Source organism: Numenius arquata, chromosome 11 (genome assembly GCF_964106895.1).
Source record: "Numenius arquata chromosome 11, bNumArq3.hap1.1, whole genome shotgun sequence".
Taxonomy (NCBI): Eukaryota; Metazoa; Chordata; class Aves; order Charadriiformes; family Scolopacidae; genus Numenius; species Numenius arquata.
In genome coordinates, this window is record NC_133586.1 from 4,243,683 (window position 1) to 4,267,310 (window position 23,628).

General features: G+C 39.4%; 1 protein-coding gene across 5 annotated transcripts in view; it reads right to left on the bottom strand.

Moving 5' to 3' along the window:
- Positions 1–1,709: 1,709 nt before the first annotated feature.
- The window catches only part of MEF2A (myocyte enhancer factor 2A), a 93,026-nt gene continuing 71,107 nt past the window's right edge, over positions 1,710–23,628 (bottom strand). For 3 of the 5 annotated variants that reach the window (XM_074155544.1, XM_074155546.1, XM_074155547.1), the window contains 5 exons: positions 16,584–16,774; positions 14,906–14,929; positions 11,141–11,267; positions 6,398–6,524; positions 1,710–5,908 (listed from right to left, as the gene is read on the bottom strand). In XM_074155544.1, coding sequence (XP_074011645.1) covers positions 5,536–5,908; positions 6,398–6,524; positions 11,141–11,267; positions 14,906–14,929; positions 16,584–16,774 — 842 coding nt within the window. In that variant the 3' untranslated portion in view covers positions 1,710–5,535. The remainder of the gene's footprint in view (positions 5,909–6,397; positions 6,525–11,140; positions 11,268–14,905; positions 14,930–16,583; positions 16,775–23,628) is intronic. The other 2 variants (XM_074155548.1, XM_074155549.1) reach the window with 1 other exon arrangement.

Here is a 23,628-nt window from a genome sequence, read left to right on the forward strand (position 1 = left end):
AAAAAGAAAAAAAAAAAAAAAAAAAATACCCATCTCAAATACCTAATTTCAGTCATGGGTTCGAGTTCCTTGGCTGCAGTAGTCGAGTGAGCGAGCGCCGCTAAGCTGCATTTAATTTGCAAAGTCCAGGGAAAGAAGCCCTGCGTTACCGTAGACAGTGCCGGAAAGAAATGAGAGTCCCTTACAGGGTGGGGACTGTGGAGCTGCTGCACATTAAGAGTTTCTGTGACCTGCTGCCGCTGCGTTAAGCAGCTTCTGAGTGAGTAGGAAAGACCCGTGAAGCTTCAGAGGCTGGTGGTGCCCTGAGGTGTGGGTAGGCCTGAGGTCTGGGCTGTTCAGGGTGTGTCAGTAAACACTACGTGCTAGAGGGGAGCAGGAAATGGGGCTTTGGGGCATTTTGCTGCGAAGAAGAATGTGCCTCAGAAATTTAATTCAGCAAATTCAGGAACCGCAAGCCCAGGTAGACACTCCCTAGGCCCGAACACTATGGGCTGTTCAGCGCAGGTGTGTGGAGCCTGACCGGGGATGGGGCAGCGTGTGATGGAAGCAGCTGAAAGCTGCGCTCTGTGCGGGAGGGTCCCGGGCCTCCCCTGGGCCGCTCGCGTGGGGCTGGGCTTGCGCTGGCAGGGCAGAGCCGGCGGGCAGGGGGACAGAGCACTCGTTTGCCCTCCCCTCCTGCCCCAGGAGCCACAGGGCAGTGGTGCTGTGGATTGCAGCCCTGCCCTGCTTGGGGACCAGCGGCCGCAGCAACCTGCCGGGGTAGGAGATGAGCACGGGCGGTGTCGTTGGCGAGGCCGGAGCAGCGCGGCCGTGGAAGGAGTGAGGGGCTGGTTCGGTATCTGGGGCTTTTGCTGCCTTCAGCTCCGCGGGTGCTGCACAGAGATGCGCTCCTCTGGGCCTGAGGGAGAGCAGCCAGAGGTGGGGAGCGCAGCTTCCCAGTAATGCCAGGAACACCGCGCGGAGCACCCTGTGATGTAACAAAAACCTGCGTTTCCTGGAACTGCCAAAAAAAAAAAAAAAAAAAAAAAATGCTCAGGAAAGCCTGAGGGAACCTAATTTTGTAAATGAGGACTTTAAAGTATCTTATACTGGAAAAAAAAACCAAACCCAAACCAACCTTGTATTTTTTCTTCTGTGAAGGAAATGTTTCTCTCTTTTCCAGGGTGGGGGTGGGCTATGACATTTTTAAATAAAGCAAAATGAAATAAAAGCACAAGGGGCACCACCCACCCCGGGCGGCTCGTGGGTTTGTTTTGTTGTCGCCGCAACTCGACGACGCCGTGTCACAGCCCTCAGACAGCCGCGTGCCCGGCCACGTCTCCGCCGGACCCAGGGAACAGTTAAGAATTCAGCACCCCAGTCTCTGCCGGGGTTTTTCTCAGGCAAAAGCTGTTTGTGCCACAGAACAGTGAGCTCGGGGGGTGGCAGCGGTTTCTTCTTACCGGTTTCGGGGTGGCACCGGCGCGGCTCTGCCCACAGCCAGCGCCGGGCTGGCGGCAGGAGGGGGTTTGGGGCAACGTGTCCTGCAAATGTCCGATAAATGGAAATAAGGTTCTCAGAGAGCATCAGTTCTCAATTTGAATGTAGCGACAAGTAGTTTAAAACAAGTAGTTTAAAACTAAGGCTTCCGAGCTGAACGGGAAGGACGGTTCAGGTACCCGGGGAGGGAGGCGAAGCTCTGCAAAGACGAGAGAGGCTGGAGTACACAGTAAAAGCCAGTATCTTTACTTTAGTGAATGCAGGATACAAATATTTTACAACAACCTCTAGCATTTTCTTAACCATTTGATAAAAAGTTCACTAGAATATTTATTGTATATTGAAGAAAAAACAACACATTCAGGGAAAAAAAAAATTGAGATTAACTTATTTTTTTTTCTTAAAAGATTCGTCTCAAGGATGGCAACAAAGTCCAGCTTGTGCCGCCAAACGGCTTATCATCATTAAACCGTGAACAGCTTCTTTGTGAACTGTTGACTACAAACATTTACCAAATACATAAATCTCTTTTAAAAAAGCCATTTTAAATATAGCAAAGCAGTGTTCTCTTGCACAGCAAAGTGAAGAAAGTTTCTACTAAGATTTAAATGTTTACATTTGTTAAGTCTTTCTTTCACATTCTAATTTAACTTCTTCCCATGATCAATCGCTAGGAGTTATTTTGTTCCTTATTTACTATGTATTTCTTGTGCGCACAGTAATTCGCAAGTTTCTGATGCATTAGTGTCCTCTAAGTGAAAGGAAAGGCTAAAGCATTTTTCTCTGACGAATCCCTGATAACGTGCATTTTTAAATACCGTGGTGAGAGCTGGAGGATGGAGGTGATTTGTCACGTTAGAAGATAAAAATCTCCAATCATTCAGACTCGAGTGGGTTCAGACCAGGATTGGATCCGCTTGCAACTGCAGTCAGTAGAGTTAGTTAAAAAAAGCATTTTATTTAACCTGTTGAAATGTCTGTGCTATGTCTTCTTTTTCTTTTTTTTTTTTTATAAAACATTTTTACAATTCCTAAAAAAAGTAGGTTCCAAAGTTAGTTACTTGGTATTAAAAACCAGGATTCCCATTGACTCAGAGGCGGGAGACCCCCCCTGAGGCGGGAGGGTTTGTTCTGCCCAGTCTGGGGGAGGGTTGGGGGCAAGACGGGCCCAGGCCCGGGGGCAGCTCCTCAGAACAGATCATCATCATTATTATTATTATTATTATTTTTTTAATTCATTGGTGCAATTTCAATACAAACTCTAACCCTTACGTAGCTTCTTTTTTTTTTTTTTCTTTAAGAAAACAGTAATAGTACTGTTTAAAAACCTGCATAGAAATAAAGACTATTGAGATACAGTCAGCAAAGCCATCTTATAAGGCACACAAGAAAATAGACAGTAAATGTGAATGCAGAACTCCCACTCCGATGGACAGCAAAGATCAGAGATGTGCATAAATAACCAAAAAAATCACATAACTTTCCAGAGCATTAAAAGGTTCTCTGAAGCGGTAAGTGGATTCAGTCGCTTTGGAAACGGCGCTGCCCTTAGAAACCGAGTCTCCTTTTCCTCTGCGTGTCTGTAAACCGGGAACTACAATAAATGGAGAGGAATTTCCCAGGTAAGTGGCTGGAACCAACTGGAACCGGTATGGGTTTTTTAACGTTACCATGACAACGAGAGATGGGCTTCGGAAGCCGCATGTACTGACTTTTGTTCTTCAGTCCCACGTTAAAGCGAGCGGCCCAGGAGCGCGCTGTCCCTGCTGCATTTCCATTTTTCACACTTAGTTTCAGTATTGTCTTTTTTTTTTTTTTTAATTACTAAAAAAAAAAAAAAATAAATTTAAAGCTCAAGCAAGGATTTAGTAAATATAAGGGACAACTTTAGAGGAGTTTGGGTAACAAAACAGCACCGTGCTTTCTTCCCCAGCACTAGCACTCCCAGCGGTAAGATTTAGTTCTATCTGGTTAATTTGGTTCCCAGCACAAGCGGACGCTTCCCACGTGTGGGAAGGCGGGATGGAGAGAAGGACCTGGGAAGATCCTGACAGGGCTCCCCCGATGGCTCTCCACCACGCCAGGCTGGAGAGTGGCCACTAACCCCAGGCCGCTGTTGGCCACTAAACCCAGTTTTTGGCTTCTGAGACATTTTGCTACTCTCACCCCTCCAAGGGACTGGTCTGAGGTCCCTACGAATCGCCAGGAGGGAGGACGCTGCCCCTGCTGTCCTTGTCCCCAGGCCCTGCCGGTGCCACCGCTCACCGACTCCGAGTACAACCAAACTTTCTCCCGGCCAGGCCTTTCCTCCCGGCGGCCTCTGGATTCCTCACTAGTTCATGGCAGCAGCAAAGAGGAACAGCAAATGTATTTCTGAGGCTTCATCCCAAACCACTTACCAAACGAAAAAACCTTTTGTGCTCATCTGATATGTGTTATTTCCCTATCATGAGAAATTAGGTCAAGTTTTTCCACTGTTTTTTTTTTTTTAACTCCTCAGAAGAGGCAGCTTTAAAATGATGCCTTAAAATGTGTTGTAACAGATTTTTTATATTTATGCAGGATGAACTTAACACCGGATTTTTTTTTTTTTTTTTGCCACTTTGCTATTTATATACATATATATAAAATGTATAATGAAGCTTAACCATACAGCACAGAGATTACAATTTAACGGCACACATTCACCACCAGTGAGGGGGACAACCCCTTTATACACCCTCTGAAAAATCTGGATAATAATATTAATAATAATTAAAATCCAAAGAAAGTACAGTATATTTAACAAAATAGTAAATATTAAACAGTGAATACTCTACTTAATAAGGACCTCGCCTTTTTTCAAGTTGGCGTCAATCCACAAAAATATACTTTTTAATCTGGTGAACGTACAATACATAGGTACTTACACCAAAGGTGATAATATATTTAGGATGCTATATACACAAAGAGTTTGGCTCAAATTTAAATTTACATATAAGTGTTCATGGCTTATTTTTCCCCCAAGGTTCCGCCTGCAAGTTTTTCCTTTTCATCTTTGAAAGCAAAAACTAGAAAGTCAAAATAAGATAAAACTATACTCTACAAAAAAGCTACAACATACAGCTTTGGCTTATATAAATAATTCATAGCAGAATGTGTTCAAAAGTACTGTATATAACTTTATATATAGTCTTCAATTCATTAGGGTATTGTTTTCTTTAATATAAAATATACATGAGCTAAAATCCGTTTCTATATTTTTCAAAGGTATGAACGTAAAAACAAATTTGTCAAACATACTCCAATTATAACTTAATATATTAATTTTATTTTGTTAATGTTCTATTTTCTAGGCTAATATTTTCTGAATATTTCATGCGAGTTCTCTATGTCTCTCTTTCACTCATTAAAAAAATCACTTCTTTGACCCAATACACTATTTTTTATTTTTTTTTTTGCACGTGCAAAACAGGGTTTTTGTGTTTTGTGTTTTTTTATTTTTTTTTTATTTCTTACAGCATCAGCCCTTCTCCATGCACCCTCTGCACTAGAGACCCATGCCAGGTTGGGTAATATAAAGGTCATTTTATGTACAGTATTGCTTTCTTCTTCCTGCTTTTCTACTGCTCTGCTGCTACAAAGCATTATTTCTTAACTACGAGTAACCATACAGCTTGAATAAAACACACAGGGACGTTACTACAGGCGAGCCCTCTTGGTTTCTGCAATCTAGTGTGGTAGGATTATAATGCGGGTAACAAGGTTTCTTTGCAAAACAGGTTATATTATTAAAACGACAAGTCCAGGTAAGTGCCAGACTAGATCAATACCTACAGGATTGTTCTGTTACGTTTTACCATGGGACATCTGCAGCTATACAAGAAGTTTGTCATAAGTGCCTGATGATTCTGTGTATGCTACACACACTAGCACATATATATGCATGTGAAGATATATATATGCACGTATGTATATACATATAAATATACTTATTTCATGTCCTTATTTATAAATTTAGATATGTCAGGACAGTTCATTTTGAGAACACAAAACTGAAGAGGCAACACCGCAAGTTTATGTCACCCACGTGTCCATCCTCATTCGTTTTACCGACGGGCTCTCCCGATCTTCGGAATTTGGTGGCCTTCCCAGCACGACGGGTGAATGGAAATCGCTTCTCGGGTCTTCCCGATCGCTGCCGTCGTAGGAGCTGCTGGAGCTGCTGAGACTGTCGACAGGAGAGCGGCCCATTTCCTGCCGCGACTGCTGCGGCTGCTGCGGCGGCGGCTGCGGCTGCTGCGGCGGCTGCGGTTGTGGCTGCTGCTGCTGCGGGAACCCAGAGGGAGTTACACGATCCCGGGGAGGTGAAATTGGTTCAGATTTTATGTTGATGTTTTGGTTGGTATTAATGGATAAGTTTGAACCCTGAGATAGCTGGCTGCCAGTACTGGGAAAAAGAAAACCAAAAAGCAGAAATAAGAAAACACGAAGGAGGAAAAGAAAGTGACAATTCATGCGTCTGCGACGGTGTCATCCTGTGGTTCGACACCCTCAAAATGAGCATGTAAATAAATGCAACTTACTGAAGTGAAGAAACAAAGTTGAAAAAAGCATTAATTAAAGGTCTGATCTGCATTTATAGAAGTTAGAAACAAACAGAAGCATTGCCTATTTCCAAACATTTAAGTTCATCGGGCGGGTGACTCCGTGGTAAGAAGCTGGGCCTGCAGGGACACAGCTCGAGGACAGAACTGACAAAGGGACAAACAACACGGAACGTGAATGCTTTTCCAGCCAAGGAGCAAACCTGAAAGGCAACGCACCCTCACCAGCAGACAAGAAATTACAGTGGTTTTGTGCTAAACATTCCCCCGTGCAGATGATTCAGTTAAGCTCCCATCGGGATGCGGTACCACAACCCATCCGAGGTACTTACACGAGGGAGCTGAGGGCGGCTGGACCGAGGTGGTGCTGCTGCCAGGCAGAGACCTGCCCTAAGGACAGCATTCCCGGGGAGTTAAATCCCTGCAAGGCAGACAGGTCTGCACTAGTCAAGGAGTAATCTAAAACAAAAAAACAGGAAAGTAGTTTATCGATTTTTTTTTTTGTTATGTATATATACACACATATACATAAATACATGAGAATACATGGGATACACACACACATAAAAGTTTTTTGTCCAAAACAAAGTCAAGTGATGCTGAAGTCCAGGAGCTCCTCCTGACTTCACAAGGAGCTTAACAGCACATAGGCCTCCGAATGACAAATTTTTTTTTGCATTTTGCTTTCAATTCCTACACGTTGCTGTCTCATAGAGCTCCTTCTAAACCCCCAGGTACAGTGTCTTTATGCGTCTTTACGCAGGCACAGGGGCTGGATGCCCAAGGGGCGTGTGACCAAAGGCACTGCAGCTGGGAGCCTTGGTGACCCCTCTGTCCACTCCATTTCTGCAGTCCCACTGTAACACATCACGTTCGCCCTTCTCCCCGCAATAGCTTCACTGGTACTTTGATTAAACTGTCATCTCTGTATCAAACAAACAAATTAAACTTCTTTATTTAGAACAAAAACTATAGTTATATAGAAATACATTGTATTTTCTATTATCCATTCGAGTTGTATCGCTAACGAGCAGTCAGTGACTGGCTGTTACTTTTGGCTGGGCTCGAGTGCTTCGCCTGTTCTCACTTCATTCACACAGGGGAAGTTATTTTCACTTTATCATTATCACTCCTGCTTTTCTTTCAGGTTTTAAAACAAAGCTGCAAACACTTCTCTGCTTTTAATTATTTTGTAATATAGCTTCCTTAAAATAATTTCTAGTCTTTCGAGAATGCAACAAAACGCTAGCAGCCAAACTTATTTTACACCGCCAGCACATGAACCAAAAATTCTGCTGAAGTAGGGTTTGTGTTTTACTTTGGGTTTAGTTTTTTGGTTGTGGGGGGTTTGGGGGTTGGTTTTGGTTTTTTTGAGTTCTTGGTTTGGTTTTTTAGTATTGTCCTAAAATGACAACACCATTATGATTTATCTCTCGAGCTAAGCTTTCTCAAACAATTTCCCCATTCCCATCCACCAACTTGTTTGCAGTGGAACAACTTCTAGGTTTCCCTTTCTAAGGGCCTACAAAGGCAGGAGAGCGCGGTGCCGCTCGGCGTTGGGCTGTTCCGAGATGCACGGGCTTCACTGCAAGGACCTTCCCCGAGCCCCTGCGAACCTCAGCTGCGCCCCAGGAGGTGAAGCTGCTTAAGCTGCCTTTTCCCTTCTGTTTGATTTCTTCTCAGTTGACATTTTTACTGGAACTCTGAAAAACCTCACAAGTATTTCTGCACAGATTCAGAAAGATTTTTCCCAAGCTGATGAATCCAAAGCCCTTTTGCAAGACTAACATAAAAACTACGGAAAAAAAAAAAAAAAAAAAAAAAAGAAAAGAAAAATACAGCCCTCCAATGCCTAGGACATGAACTCAACCTTCAAAGCAGCCAGACCTGTGACAACCTGCAAGTGTAGTACACGTGAACGCTCGAGATGGATGTGCTGTTCTGGGCCAATGGGACCGCTGTAAGAGCAAACCTGAATAAAACGTTGATAGGAATTCAGTTTCCATGTATTTCTTTTCTTTGCAATTACAGCTTTTATGATAATGGACAATTAACTTCTGGTAATTTAGACGGAACGTGTCTGATGACAGGGGTTTGAGAAGACACTTTTCCAAAGAATACATATGCCACTGCACACCATGAGCTGCGTTACCATTTCCCTAAATGATCAGGTATCTGCTGGCAGGACAAGCAGGGCACCAATTTCTGCACGAGTGGCCTCATGCAAGATGGAAAGTTGCACAGACAAGAGAGTGCCTTCTCCGTGATGGAAACCATTCCTGCTGCCACCCTAACAACAAGACACCTTTGAAGCTTCTGCCTTTGCAAAATAACTCAACTAAAGCCAGTAATATTTAACTGATCTCTCTGGGTTTTGAATTTTTTTTTTAAATGCCTAGACTGTTCTAGAACAAGTAACTCAGTTTCTGGCCCTTCCTCCAGTAAACTGCAGAAAGAATACTTCTCCAGCAAAACAAATCATATAAAATAGTATATTTGTGCAAAACTGATATCCAACATTTTAATTAAGGATCTAAGAGCTGAATCTCTTCTCTGGAACAAACCCTATCAATCCAGAAAAACAATTTAGGTATCCACATTTTATCTTAGTCCTTGAACTGCAAAACCGAAGTTGCTATGTAAATGCTGACTACCCCGAGAATACCCAGATGACAATTTGGTTTCAACATCAAATTTCTTTTTGCAAATTCCCTGAAAGCCTCAATCTAATAGCAACAATTTTAAAGTGTTTCAAAAACACTAGAGGCTAAAAGCTTCTCACAAATTATTGCATTATCAAAGGAAATGGGCTGCTTTTTAAAATCATATCCCAGTGATAACAGCACTTGTCCATTGCGTAGGACGCCCGTTTCAATTGTCTTTGCTGTTTCCCGAGATTCAGACTCCAGCCCCTCCCATCTTTGGGATGTTTTAGCCATCAGGTTATGGGTTATTCTGGATGGGGGACGCACACAACACTGCTTCCCCAAACAACATCTGACTGCATGAGAGAACGGAGGGATTTGTTAGGTGACAGGTAAAACTCAACACGGGTCTTCTGAGCAGGGACTAGGACAGAACTACTTGTTTACTTTAAAAAGCCATTAAATGCAATATATAAACAATCTCTGTGGCAAGTATCAAATCAAGATCTGTATGTCCAGCAAATTCATATTTAAGCTGATAATCCAAAACAAATCACCAAGTACAATTCTTCACTCTGGTCATTATACTGTTATTGCAGCCCCATCTCTTCCTTCATTCATTTCTTTAAGACTTTAATCCACCCTCAGGGATAGTTAATTATTTGCATAAATGTTGAACAATTTAGTTGGGTGCTACCACAGTATAAATATTTACTATCGCCGATGACTAAACAGCTCCTCTCAAAACCTGCGTGCCCATAACTGCCTGGGGCAGCGCCTCTGAGGCAAACAGAACGTTGCCGAAGGCTAATAAATGTCAGCTAATGAGCACGTAGATACAAAAGATGTGAGTTGTTTGGTCAGAAGATGGCTACAAGCCTGAACTAAAACCGGAGGATTTTCAAATCTAAAAAAAGTGTAGAAAATGTGTAAAATCCCATATTTTTGGGGAGGAAAATTATTATGAATGGATGGTTACTCTTACTACCTATTCCATCTTCCAACATTATAGACTCCTGATGGTGTCCCTCCTTGCAGGAAACAAAAATAATTACAAAGCCTCTGTACTACTCGGAATTTGGCCATTTTCTACAAACCTTGAGCGTTTCTTTTATTTGTCCTGACCTTTGTCCAAGAATAAGAACATTAGGACCAGGGAAGAGATGCTACCAGGGAATCTCCTCTACCGGAGATGTGGATCTCCCTAGATCGACAGAAAGAAGAGAAGAACCCCCTCAGGCTCTTCTATCCAGCCAGAGAGCCCGTGCTGAGCAGCCAGACATGGAAACTCTCTAGTGTAGCTCAGTTCCTAAGATCTATCACCACAAGAGAGAGAAGCAAATACTTATTTATTTTTTAAATCTGAAAGCCTACCAAATAAGAATTAAATATTAACACTGCCAACACAGCGGTCCCCCATTCCGAAACTCCTGTTTTAACAAATTATAGCACTTAACGTTTGAAGGTCTTAATTAGACTTCCCCTAAAAAGAACAGCAACTGAGGAATTATTTCCATTGTTTTCCTCTTTGGTTTTAACCAATAGCTGGTTTAACTCTGACTTACAAAATTTATTGACGTTATCTGCAGGGTAGTTTCTCTGCAGGTGCATTTGAAAACTTAACTATGCATCACAGATCAACAGTAATCAACTCGACACCATCAAGGCTGCAGCCTTTCAAGGAAACGATTAAAAAAATTCCTTCACTGATTACATACAGGGTCTGTAACAAATAGAGAACCTTGAGATCAAAGTCAAAACTAAGTCTATTGGTATGGAGACAAAGTAGGAGGCACCTCATCGTGAACTACTTTCCAAAGCGGCAAATTGATTAGCACTTCTATTACCAGATCCCTTGGATCATACCCATCTTGGATAAAAGTAGTTTTAAGGTCTTTCAGATAACAGAGACTCGCAATGGTGAAATGCTGACAACACCGTCCCCTGAGTCCCCACCTCACCCTTGATAAAGCTACTGAAGAGGAGAAGGCCCTGTCTGGGCTTTGTACATCAGGGCTTTCTTCTAAATTGAAAGCCCCTGTAGAATCCGATTCCCTCCTGCTGTTGGAACCGAGCCGAGGGGAACAAAAGGGACAGTGTGCTCTGAAGTATCAACTATTGCTTAAATGTGAGACATATTTAATTTCTCTGATGGATACTTGACTACTAGTGCTGTAAACAATGCATTTCCCTGTCTCTCTGTATTCAGCTGCACACAATCTGACTGACTGAAAGCTCCTTCCTGATTTAAGTCTCAACATTTACACATTTTACAAGCTACAGGCTCATTTCTGATGAATAAGAGCCTTCATTTGAACTGTATAGGAAAATAAAGTGAAGTGTCACAGAAACGCAGATTTTCTGGGCTTATGACTCACAAAAGCCTCGTACATCTGACAAATGGAGCCACTTATTAAAGACAGCGCTTACCAGTGTTGTAGGCAGTAGGCATGGCCGAGTACACCAGTCCCTGCGGAGGCAAGCTTGGAGTTGTCACAGACACCACAGGGGTAGCAAGAGGCTGTGTAGACTGAGAACTACTTATCCTTTGGGTATTCTATAAACGATTAAAAATAACAGCATGTCTTGTGATATCAGTTAGAACAATGGAAAAAATCAAGTGCTAATATAAACACATTTTAATTGAACGCTATTTTTCTTTGTTTTATTTTTTAGTTATGAATACATCCTTTTTGTCAGGATAGATTTTCTAAACAAGCCAAAACATTTCAAGACAACCCAAACGATCTTTGCAAACTGAAATGAAGAATTAATTAAGGCTCACTGGTCCACTTCCCGTGCATGCAGATTTCAATAGTGTTAGAGTTGTAGAACATAAAAATAAATGCAATTTCTTAGGGATATACACAACAATTCTCAGAAGTTCTTAAGTGCTTTAAGAGTTTTTAGTCTTTTTTTTTTTTTTTTTGAAGGGGTTTTAGTGCAGATGGTGAGATGCAGTTCCACCAGAAAAGTCTCCCACTTCCCAGTTGTTTATCCAGTTTTCAAAATTTGAGCTGCCAGTTTTGACACTGTGCTGACTACACCTGTCCTGAAAGGAACACAGAGATCTTCTAAATTTGTGTTGATAAGACCTCGGTGATAAAATAATCTTGCTGTTCCCATGGTTCCTGAGAAACTGAGAGAGTACTTGTTACAATGCAGATATGTTTCAAAGCAAACGACATTTGAGTTCACACAGAGCAACTGTGCTTTCCGACAGGAAAAATGGCTGAACTAGATTGTCTTAGATTATCTGCTCTAACTGGAGGCTCGACGTGGCTTTTTAATAACAGAATGAACATCTGTAGCAAACACATCACTCAAATTAAGCTTTTGCACCAGATTTGCTGTTCAGAAAACCTTGTGTTAAACACCGTGGTGAATGCCACTAGACAAAGCTGCTGGCACAGAACACGCTGCTCTTCACGGAGGCAACTTTAAACCTTTCTTCAGCAGAAGTTCACCAGCGTTTAGCCAGGCCAGATACTGTCAAAAACAGGAAATGCTACATTTTTTTTTACTTTTAAATAACAGATACTTAGTTTCACCTACACAAGTCTTTGAAATACTATAAGTAGCAGGAGTCTCTGCATTCTGTATTTCTGCATTCTTACAGAACCGTTCCCGTTGAAGGGAGCTACAGTTCAAACTGCTGAAAATACTTTTAAAGCAAGGTGTTCTCTATCTCTGAAAAAACATTACTACAAAAGTAGCAGTTTTTCATCTATTTGGTAGAGTTTCATTTCCTAGCTATAAAGACTGAAGCTACTACTGATTTTTTCCTGATTTCAGACAGGTATACAAATATTTCAATATCTGCAGCACTTGATTTTTTTCCTCCACTCTAATCTTGCGAGAGTGAGCAGTATTAAAAAATGCACGATTCCTTGATAATAACGGAATGAGCAGGTAGAGAAACACAGCTCTATTCAATTTTAAGCTTAAACCTGTGAATGTGACTTGAGGGCCATCAATCCTTGGCCTGTATCTTTCCAATTTAAAGAAAGAAGTGTACCACAGCTTCCAAACTATAATTAGCTACAATCTTCCACTGGCTACCAGCTTCTGATCTCTGCGTTGTCCGGCAGCTGTTGAGCACCCACCTTGGAGCCCTGTAAGAACCGGGAGGCTCTCTGGCATTTATTCCACTGATGCGCCCAATTCTGCTTTCAGAGCTCCCAGAGAAAGTCCCGCTGATTTTCTGTATAATTTATCCCTTTAAATCACTTACGTACTTCTGAAAATCTCCACTAGACCAACTTTATCTGGCATAAAGATGGGTTATTAGAGCTGATTTTTGTATCTGTCAGGAATTGACCTGTTTCCAAAGCTATCTTGGAGGGCAGCCTATGAAGTTGGGATTACTGTATAATGGAAAAGTTAGAGGAGGATACTGGGAAACAATCCAGACCAAAGGATTTCCCCATGGGATTCTTTTTGTTTGTTTGTTTTTGAGTGGCTAATAAAGGTGGTTTTCAGAGGTAATTTCTTTCCGAATATAATTCCTGAGAACTCAGCTATACAAAGACACTAAGAAATATTTAGGTGTGTCTAATATTTGTTGTACCCAGAGATTCAGCCAGAGATTCATGACAGTTTTCAGGATTTTTTTTTTTTTAATTTTTTTTTTAAACTGGTGCAAATTGCATTAGTAACAGGAAGAATTCAGTATCTTTATTTCATGCTATGCTACCGTTCCTATCTGTTTCTCATATTCAGTGCTCAGTTCCAGCCACACAGAATGGATGTTCACAGACATGATTTGGAACTGCTTTCTGGCACTGGCATTAGCATCAGAAATTAGCATAAGAAGAGACGTAACATTGCAGGTGTACTTCATATTTCTTTACCACGTTTTGAAGAAGCCACTACTACGTTTTCTTTGTGTGAGCTTTCTTCTACCAGAGGAGCCCAGATTTTAAAACCACTAGAGGGCCCACGCTCCACGCAGCAGCCGGAAATCCACCCGCCCTCAGCAAATCCCACTATTTCCCACTGCAGAGAGCGTAACAATTTTTAGCAGGTAGGAATACCTTAACTCAAGTGCTTTTGCATAATTCCAATTGCAATGCTATTTTGATTAAGTGTTTTTACACTGAATTAAAGCTCTATTTCTTGCACCGCAAACCAGACAGTCTAGAAGGTGAGAGGAACATGCACGACAGCTGCTTGTAACTGCAAGTCATTCCAGTAAACCTTAAAAACAAATATTGACTTTCAAAAATCATTTCACCTTACTTTTGTAAATCTATTGCTCATGTTTAAGGTAAAAAACAACCAATGGCATGCATTCATCAAGAAATATATCTAATTCACTACATTTTCCATGCTTTCATGCAATTAGAGCCTCATATTAGCAACAGGTCCATGTTCCAAACCAAATCAAGGGATGTAATAGGCAGATTTCTTTGTGTGTCTTTACAATCGCACTCTGATGCAGCATCTTCTGCATGGTTTGTGCTACAGCAGCTAAACAATTTGCAAATTGCTCTAAAAATAAGTTATGAATTATTTTAGCCTTATGTTATTTTCCAGACAGAATGCCAAATGTTAAAACCTTTTGGAAAAAATAGAAAACACACAAATCCCAAGAGTTTCCTTTCAAAAGCAGAATATCTTTCCACTGGAAAAAGGTAGAATTATTCATCTGCAATTCTCTATTTCTTTTGGTAAACAGGGAACACCCCTGTGGTTTGATAATCTCACGCAGGATGAAATAATTCTAAACTCCAAAAAGGTGACCTCACCAGCAATGATGTAATCTCCTTGAAAATAAGAGAAGTAATACAGGGCTTGTGTTACAATCTGAAGAACTTCATGAGTGAAGCCACTTCCTAAAAATACGCCAATAATTGAGGGGATGGTAAGTGGTTATTTATATTTTACATAAAAGACAGTAAATATCCTATACACATGGACAGTTACTCTGTAAGGCTCTTTTCCAATGTTCCCTCCAAGAAAAACAGAAATATTTTCAGGAAAAAAAAAATAGAAGTTTACAAATGGAAAGCACTAGACTTTGGATGTGTTTTCAACTTGCTCGGGTTTTGAGTTTGATAAAACAAATGTACTTTTGTCTGGTACCAAGGGAACACTGGAATTATTTAAAATGTTTAATGAAACTACAGTTAAAACTGTAGTAAAAGACATTTTCAGCATCTTGCTCTCTCTCAAACAGTAGCCCAAACTCACCAACTCCAATTCATCCTCCTCCGACTGTACTCAGCAAACAAGAGGGATAACACAGTTACTAAAAATAGCATTGCTTTCAAAAATGAAAGAAAAAGTCACGTTTCTGCTTCAGGATTTTTCTATATTTTAATTAGCAATGTGAATTTTCCACCCGATTCTGTAAATAATAGTACTAGGAAGCATAACATTTTACATAATTTGGGTCAGTTAAAAAATACCATACTGAAAAGAACACACACTTTGGCAAAATTTGTGGAGAAAGAGCTTAGTGAAAACAAGGACACAGCTACACATTGACAACTCACGGAGATAAGGAGCACAGCAGTTTCTGGCTGGACTGATCCAATAAACATCCACTCAGTAACAAAATACTTCTCACATACAACCATCACACCATCCCAGCACCTCTACTCTGAAATCTCTTTCCCATTTCCTCAAAGAGACAGACAAAATCTGAGTTGAATACTACATTGTTCTTAACACCACGACAGTAAAGAGGTACCTACACTACTAACATTAGAACAACTGCATTAACGAGATCCTCTTCTGAGATCTTATTTCTAATTAATTTAAAAGTGTAATTTTCACTTTAATAATCAGCTGGTCTATTTCCTTTGTCTTCTACACTTCAGTATTCCTAGAAAAAAACTAACACTTCACAAATCATTTACTCTGAGGATAATTATAGCTTTTGTTACTTGGATTAATTTTGTATTATTCATCATGAATGCCAGTAACAAATGTAAGCACTTGTGGTAACTTAAAAACAAATAAGAATTATACAGAGAGTACTTGTATTGTTTATATCCTGCTACTCTTGGTTATGGTTCATTCTTCCATATACAGAAAATGTACACACAGATGTTTAAAATTTCTACATGACAGTGAAAGACTACGACCAAAGGATCTGGCCAACCAAATTAAGGGAAAAATAGAGTAACTCTTCCTGAAAGACCTGTTCCGGTCTCAATGCTGTGGTTGCCTCATGCCTGACACGAAACTTGTGTGCTATTCCAAATCTAGGCTGAACAAACATTGCTACCAACATGCCAAACTGCACAGTAGTACTGAAAAGTACACAAATAGGAGCCGAGCCTGATCCTCATGACTCTTTTATGCCTCCACTGAAGACATGACATCCACCACAGGACACACAAGACTGCATTCCAGCACACCACATCAAACAAGCGTTTCATTACCACTGAAGCTACATTTTACATCCCACAACCATTACAACCCAGGAAAACCAGGTACAAAGTGTGTGCTTTAGGGCACATTAATACAGTTCACATCACCAATAAGATCAGCCATTCCTCCACAGAATAATGCACAACCCTTTTTAAAACCCACATCCTCCAAACCAACAAAGTTTTCGGTACCAAGCCAGTGAGATGTCAAATCAAAACAAAATCCCAATCTATGTCTCTAGAAAGGCACTCTAACCGCGTTTAGGTCAGACTTGCTATCTTAAACTCTTATACTTTAAAAAAAAAAAAGATTCCTTACAAAATTAATTTCTCCCAAGGTAACAACTTAGATTTTCATTAGTGAAATTTCAGAACACAAACACCTTTCTATTACTGTAACCTATGTTAAGCGGATGAGATTTCTCCCTGTGCATGTGGACAGAACACTTAATTTTTACAAAGCCAGTCATAGAACAAATGTTTTAACTTACCAATGGTGGCATCATACCCTTGCTGGAGGGTGGGATGACGACACGGAGGTCAGGTTTGCGATTGTTCATTCCAAGATTACCACCTCCGGGTGGAGGTGGAGACTTTGTAGGCATGACTTTGCCCAAGCCATTCCCACCACCAGTAGTTCCGAGTAGACTCGGTGAAGCTCGAGAATTCACAAACCCATTTCCTGAAAGAGGAAAAACAAACGTTCTGTAAGACTGAAGAGAAGTAGCAACACAAAATTTTGGTGCACATGTAGAAATTACAAAATATTTCTTTTGTAAAACTTCCAATAACAAGCTTCTCACAAGAGGCGCAGTATTGAATAATCGAACAAACAAAAACCACTTTCATCAGAAGATCAATATACAAAGGTAATAGCACCTCAAGGGCACACTGTGGCAGCTTAAACGCTGAGAAGAGCATATTGTCAAAGAACTATTTCTAATAACATCTGTTGTGCTTTTTTATTTTGCCCTTTGAAGTTCCTCCAGGCTGAGCTTGCAAAAAAGTATGTGCTTTTGCACAATCCCACTTCATCCTCACAGAACATGAGCTATATGGAATTGTTGCCTGTGAGAATAAAAATCAGCTCTTAAAGTCTCTATTTCTAAAATATATTCTTCACATATCTGAGATCTGCAGGACCCTAGTATCTATTCCCAAATAAAATTAATTTTGGTCTCAAAAATACATTATATTTAGCAACAATGAGGGGAACAAATCCCTTCCCTTCAAATTCATTCCAAGCTCTGGACGCAGATATACACATCATTTATGCCCATCAATTTATTTTACAAAGGTCTTTCTCTACCTTACTCCTGATACACATTCTAAGTAGAATTAGGCAAGCCAAAGCCTACAGGTCCTGGCTTCTACTGACAAAAGCACCAATCATGTTCACTAAAAATATATTTCTCCGAAAAAAAAAAAATTAAAGCCACATTCCAATGATTTTATCATATTTATAGCAACAATTCCCAACACACACACACCCCTTATTCAGCTGCAAATGAAAAAAAAAGTTGTTAAGCAAGGGGAATTTCACAACAGGGAACCCTATAGTTCACACTACACAACTTGTGTATGTGTGTGTATAAATAAATACAATTCATAGCAAGATCATGTTTATACTAACATAGCAGTTCTGAAAGCAGCCTTTATAGTCACAATTCAGGGAAAGGTCTGTTACACAAAGTTCACTGTCTCCTCTTCTCATAGCCTGTAGCGCCACACCGGCACGAATTTTGTATTATTATTCTAATTTGAATAGGCCCCTATGCCCAATCCAATTTTATTGCATTAAGTACATATTAATCTAAAAGCAATTAAAAATAAGAAAGTTGTCAGTGTCAGATTCTACCTTCTTTAGCAAAATTTTTAATGCCTTTAAAAGCTTAGCAAGAACGAAGAACAATAAAACACATCAGTAACAGCACAACACTTCGTGAAGGTGACTGGTGCTGATAAGATTCTTCACCAGTGTGCATGTGAGAACCTGGGTGTGAATTCACCAGGATGCTAAAGAGGAAGCCTCCTCCATTACTACTGGTCCTTGTTACATGGTGGGGGAACTGCCAAATGCAGTCCTGTTCCCTGTCCACCATAAATGGAACCCTACGTATCATTTTATCAATTAGAAATGAAAAAAGCAAAGATTAATATAAGAATTATAACAAGGCTCTTGTGTTGATCTGAAGATATTCTACTGAGATTTATAAAGGTCTTTTGGAAACTAAAGTATTGCTAAATGTTTTTAAAGGAAAAAAAATATTAAGTAAGTAGAATTTACTAATCTGGAATTTGCAACCACATTATTCTCATTCACATATGGATGAGCAGTAAATTCACACCTTTAAAGCCAGGATTTCAAATTCGCTATTTACTTTCCTTGTGGACTTCCTACTGTGCCAAAACCTGACCATAAATGGACGATCTGATATGTCCCTTGAGTTCTTCAAGGCTAACTGAGCAAGGAGGAGTTATTCTAATTTAGTATTTTCCTGAAGCATTTGTATGGGAGGTATGGGAATACCTTTTCTGAGAATTCTACCATTTAACTCAGAAGTTATGGGGGAAAGAAGGAACACAGCAGAAAGAAGAAAAAGCTTTTTATATCAGCATTCTTCCTTCTGTATTAAAAACCACAGCAAAACCTCATTTCATGAGTAAATCATCTACATTCCTCAGCAGAAAACAGCAGAATTTATTGGGATGCTTCTAGGTTAGTGATGAAATGTAGTTAAAGTGGCTGGAAAGTTTGGCTGGAGCTGAGAATACATACTAGAGCTAAATATGCTCTTCACTGCTAGGAGACACCTCAGCACAGCTCGGTCACACAGAAAAATCAACCAACCAAAAAAGAGAAATTAAGTTCTGTGCTATCCCTAAGGTTCCTGAAACTGTGAGACAGCTTTCATAGAATCATAGTTTTGTTAAATACAGTTATGCATCAATAGCTATCCATTATAAATGAGCTTAAACATTGGTTAGAGACAGCCTGCATAGCATCATATCGTAAGACAAATCTTGCCTAACGGACAAAGAGTAGAAACTTGGAAAATTTGGAAGCAGACGTGAGGAAGGAAAAATGATTAGAAAATAACATAGTTTTCACCAAATGGTATCTACAAAATTGTTACGGTATCTTCCATTTTCATCAAAAATGCCAGAACATTTAAAGAACTTACTGTTAAAAAAAAAAAAAAAGGAAAGCCTGGGCTTTAATCTAATACATAGCACTTTATTACTTACTAGGCTGTCAGTGTTACCTTTCATATGCTAAAGCTGCGGTGTTCTGAGCTGAATTTAAGCTTCAGAACAATAACACTTTGTATAAACAATGAAGTTCTGTATAGCGTTTTAGTCTCTCCTATGATACCATTTCCTGTCCTCTGTTTTCAAGTATTTCGGTAGCTGGTGTGTTAAATCTGGACAGTGTCTTTCTTCCACACCCAATAGAGTCATTTCCTGCAGCCCTTATTACAAGGCTCTGCCAACCCTTCAGAAACATTTCATGCTTTTAGTGGTGCTGTCAAAAACAACAAAGTCCTTGCCATTGCTTCTCTGCAGCAGCAGGGTAGAGTCGGAGCATTTGTTCTGACAAAAGGCTGAGCATTTCTTAAAATGAGTGCTTAGAAAAATATATTAAGAAGGAGAGAAAAAAAAAATGTCCTAAGTGGGCAATACTATGGGTATTAATCTAATGGCAGCCCTTTGTTATAAACAACAGGCATTGAATATTTAGCAAACACTGAAGTATCTATATTGATTATTTGAAAAATCATATGCTGGGGCTGCAATAAGACTGTAGAATATCCATTGTTAATACGAAACTTAAAGCCTTTTTTCCTGTTAATGATCTAATAAGAAAATCAAATTACAAGTGAAGAGTGAAAGGATAACTAAAAGCATGGTATTTCTTAGAGTAAGGTCAGGAGCCAGAAAAAGATAATGATTACAGGATGATGCAACTACACGGCAGTTTGCCAAACTGAGGCTTTAATAACCCCATAAATTCTACTTACTATTTTGTATAATACTGAAATTGTATCTACCCCACCCACTATAGATCTTTCCCAAAATGTGTTTAAAAATACTATCATACTGAAAAATGGAAACAATATAAAATTGTATGTAAGTGTAAAATAAGACTACTGCTTTTACTTCTATCGGAAGTTTTATTCAACACTAATTCTTTAAAACAGACTATGAAAGCTTTTTTGAAATATTTATTTGTAAAACAGACACCAATGCAAAGATGATAAGCTCTTAATTATATGAATCACACATTAATTAGATTTTATGATAACAAACATTGCCAACGTATATTAGCCTACTTCTTGTTCAGTCAGAAAATGTTTCATTTTTGAAATAACTTCTTTTCTGAAGCTAAATGTTAAAACCCACCCATTTTAACAACTGTATATTCTGCCTTCAGAAACGTAATACAGCTTAACCTCATTTATTGTCCTGCAGCCCAAGACGTAGCATGCAATTACATGAGCCAGACTCATATTTCACTATATAAATCACATCAGCTGAAACAATGAACACACGTGGCTGGAAAGTACTCCATGTACTTATTACTACTCAAGGAATAAATTATAGTCATTGATCCCATTAATCTTTTTTTGAGGTTCACCTTTAGAGAAACTGAACAGTTTTGGAAGATAATTGAAGGGAAGCAGCTAAGCAAGATAAGATTAAGCAAAAATAAGAACAGTAGTAAATAAATATTTATACCTCAAGTGACATCATACAACCTAACAAATGTCACTAGAAGTAAACAGAAAATTGTGTTTGCAATAAGCCATCGATTCACTATGTATCTAGAAGACCAGACAAAATCTATTTAAGAAAAACATTTACATATAGAACCCAGAGGGGGCAGGGAAACAAATGTATTGCATGCTAATACAACAATAGCATTTCTATGTACATTAGCTGCTCAATTTTTATTTTTTTTAGTACGACAGCTTTAAGTGGAAACTAGGAAAAAACGAAACAAAGCATCAGCATTTGCGGTTCATACCATTTTCAGCTTTGCACAGAAATGACTGTCGATTCTACCATAATTTAAAAAAGCCTAAGTCCTCTCTAGCTTTAGAAAGATTTTACTATACCATCTCAAGAAAATAGCTGAAATAAATGTACTTCCACTGATCTTTACAAATCAATACTTCAGATAATACTGTGATTAGAATTAAAGTATTCCTTTGACAGTAATGTAAGATTTCGGACCGTCTGACGTAAGGTTTCTACTTCTAAGACAGTACTTTAGATATTAAAACAAGCGAAAAGAAATACACATGACTAAATGTCAAGGGAATGCTTACTCATGTTACTAAACTAAAAAACTCATTTCCCAGGTTGATGGAATTTTTTTTTTGCTTAAAGTTACATAAAAGGAGACAATTTTCAAGGATATTTAGATTTTAAATGGGCATTCTTCAAGACAAGGGTTATTATTCAAAATGCAGCAGGAAACCTAAAACAAAGGCATAATGCTTTTGTATTTAAATGTTATTCCAACTTTGTGTGAAACGTTAGCAGTGGCAATTGAATGCCTTTTATGTCTTTTGTCAACTATATAGTTCCCAGTTAATGAAATCAGAGTCCTACTTTCTGAACTCGCTCATTTTTATGTATCCATACAAAGCCAACGTAAAGAATGGTAAAGAACCAACAACAGAACTGTTTAGAACATCTGAGGATGTGTGGTGTTGTAGGCTGGGCAAGGTGACATTATACAAGTGTTGAGACTTCACAAAAACATATACTGCAATACTTTAATCCAGCTGGGAGAGTGATAATTTGTTATGTGTGGCAAATTCTAACACGAATTGTCTTGTACCTCTTAGTAAATCAGAAATTATGGTAAGATAATGAACACACATAACAATATATGAATTTCAACTAAAATCTAAGGGTAGGTTCAGGGGCTGAACAGACCACATGTGGATGGATGGTTTCCAAGGAGATCTTGCTATAATCTTTTATAGATCTTTATAAAAAAAAAAAAAAAACTACCTCAAATGCTTTCTTCTACCAGCTTATTTTTTATGCTGATCCCAGCTCATTTCTTGTGAGCTGATCTAATCAGACGATGATGGATGGATCAAACCTTGTTATGTGCTGACAGCATCTAGCAAAGGAAAAGGGTTCAGCCTGCAGCCCTGTGAACCAGCTGGTCTGCAGTCCATTTCAGTCCTCCTTTTCCTCCAGGAAAGCTCGGAAGCTGCTAAGACTAAAAAGGCTGTTCTCAGTGTTCTTCAAAGATCCTTCAACTTCTTCCTTGGAGAAGGGTCAAACACTGACTGTTGTATTTACCTATGTAATCTTAAAGATCAGAGAAAGGCAGTTTTTCAAGCTGGTATATCCTTCATCTTTATTCCAAAGAAATTCAGTATTCCTAAAGTTACTTCACACTCTCTGAATCCGAAGATTAGCGAGCGCATTAGAGAAGATACAGCTTTGAAACAAAGAGGAGGAAGTCAGTACTCAAGAAGACTAGAACTTTCTTATCTGTTCTCCTGATGATAAAATTATAAGAGGAAAGCTAATTTCCCAGAAGCTTAACTGGGTCCATAAACTGCATTACTGATTAGAAGAGTTACTTCACTAACAAAGAAACGTATAGACAGATAATACTGTGTCCTTGCAAAATCATAAAGAACCTCTACTTCCAACGGCTCCTTCAAAATCACCTAGGACTGGGAATAACTCAGGGAGCTCATCTTAGTCCAAAGGTCTCAGGGTTTATGGTTTTCATGCAACCTTGGCAATGAAGGCAGCTCAGATCCTTTGCGTGGTCCTAGCTCAACACCATACATGAAAGTTATGGAAGAAAAAGTAGGGATTGGGTAACAGTGGTACTTCTTTTGGGCCCTTTTGAATCTCAGAATACTCAAGGATGGGACAATTTCACTAGAAGTGCAGTTCATTGGCAACCTCTGGATGATTCAAGGTATAATACTGAATCTACTGGAACATAGTGAAAATCTCCTCATGACAAATTTGTAAGTGATCCATCCATCAAGTCCTTTCAGTTCCAAGTCAAAGAAACTCTCCCTCATCTTTGGGTACTCAGAGCAGGTGAGGTGATACTTCGCTGAATTAGAATCCACAGCCTTTTGAAAGGGGTAATACAGACATGCAGCATGTGCTCAAGCCATGATGATGTTGACACCAAATAGCAAGTTGTATACCTCCTGGTGATACGAGATTCTTGAAGCATATTAGATGCTGATCACAAACTGAACAGGGTTTAACACTGACCATGGGCAACAGGATCATGAGAATTCTAATTCCAAAACATTTGATCTAATTAACAGGAAAAAACCAATTAGCTCAAAAGCAAACAGTATTTTAGCACTGGACATTTTTCCCCTCTCAAAACTTGTATACTTGCTACGTAAAAATTTCAGCAAGTATTTTTTATGTGGTGGGTAAAATTTTAAAAATATTTTAAAATAAAAATGCTTTTTTAGGGTTATGACAGCTGCATGTGAAATAAGCTCTCATTATTATACAATAATC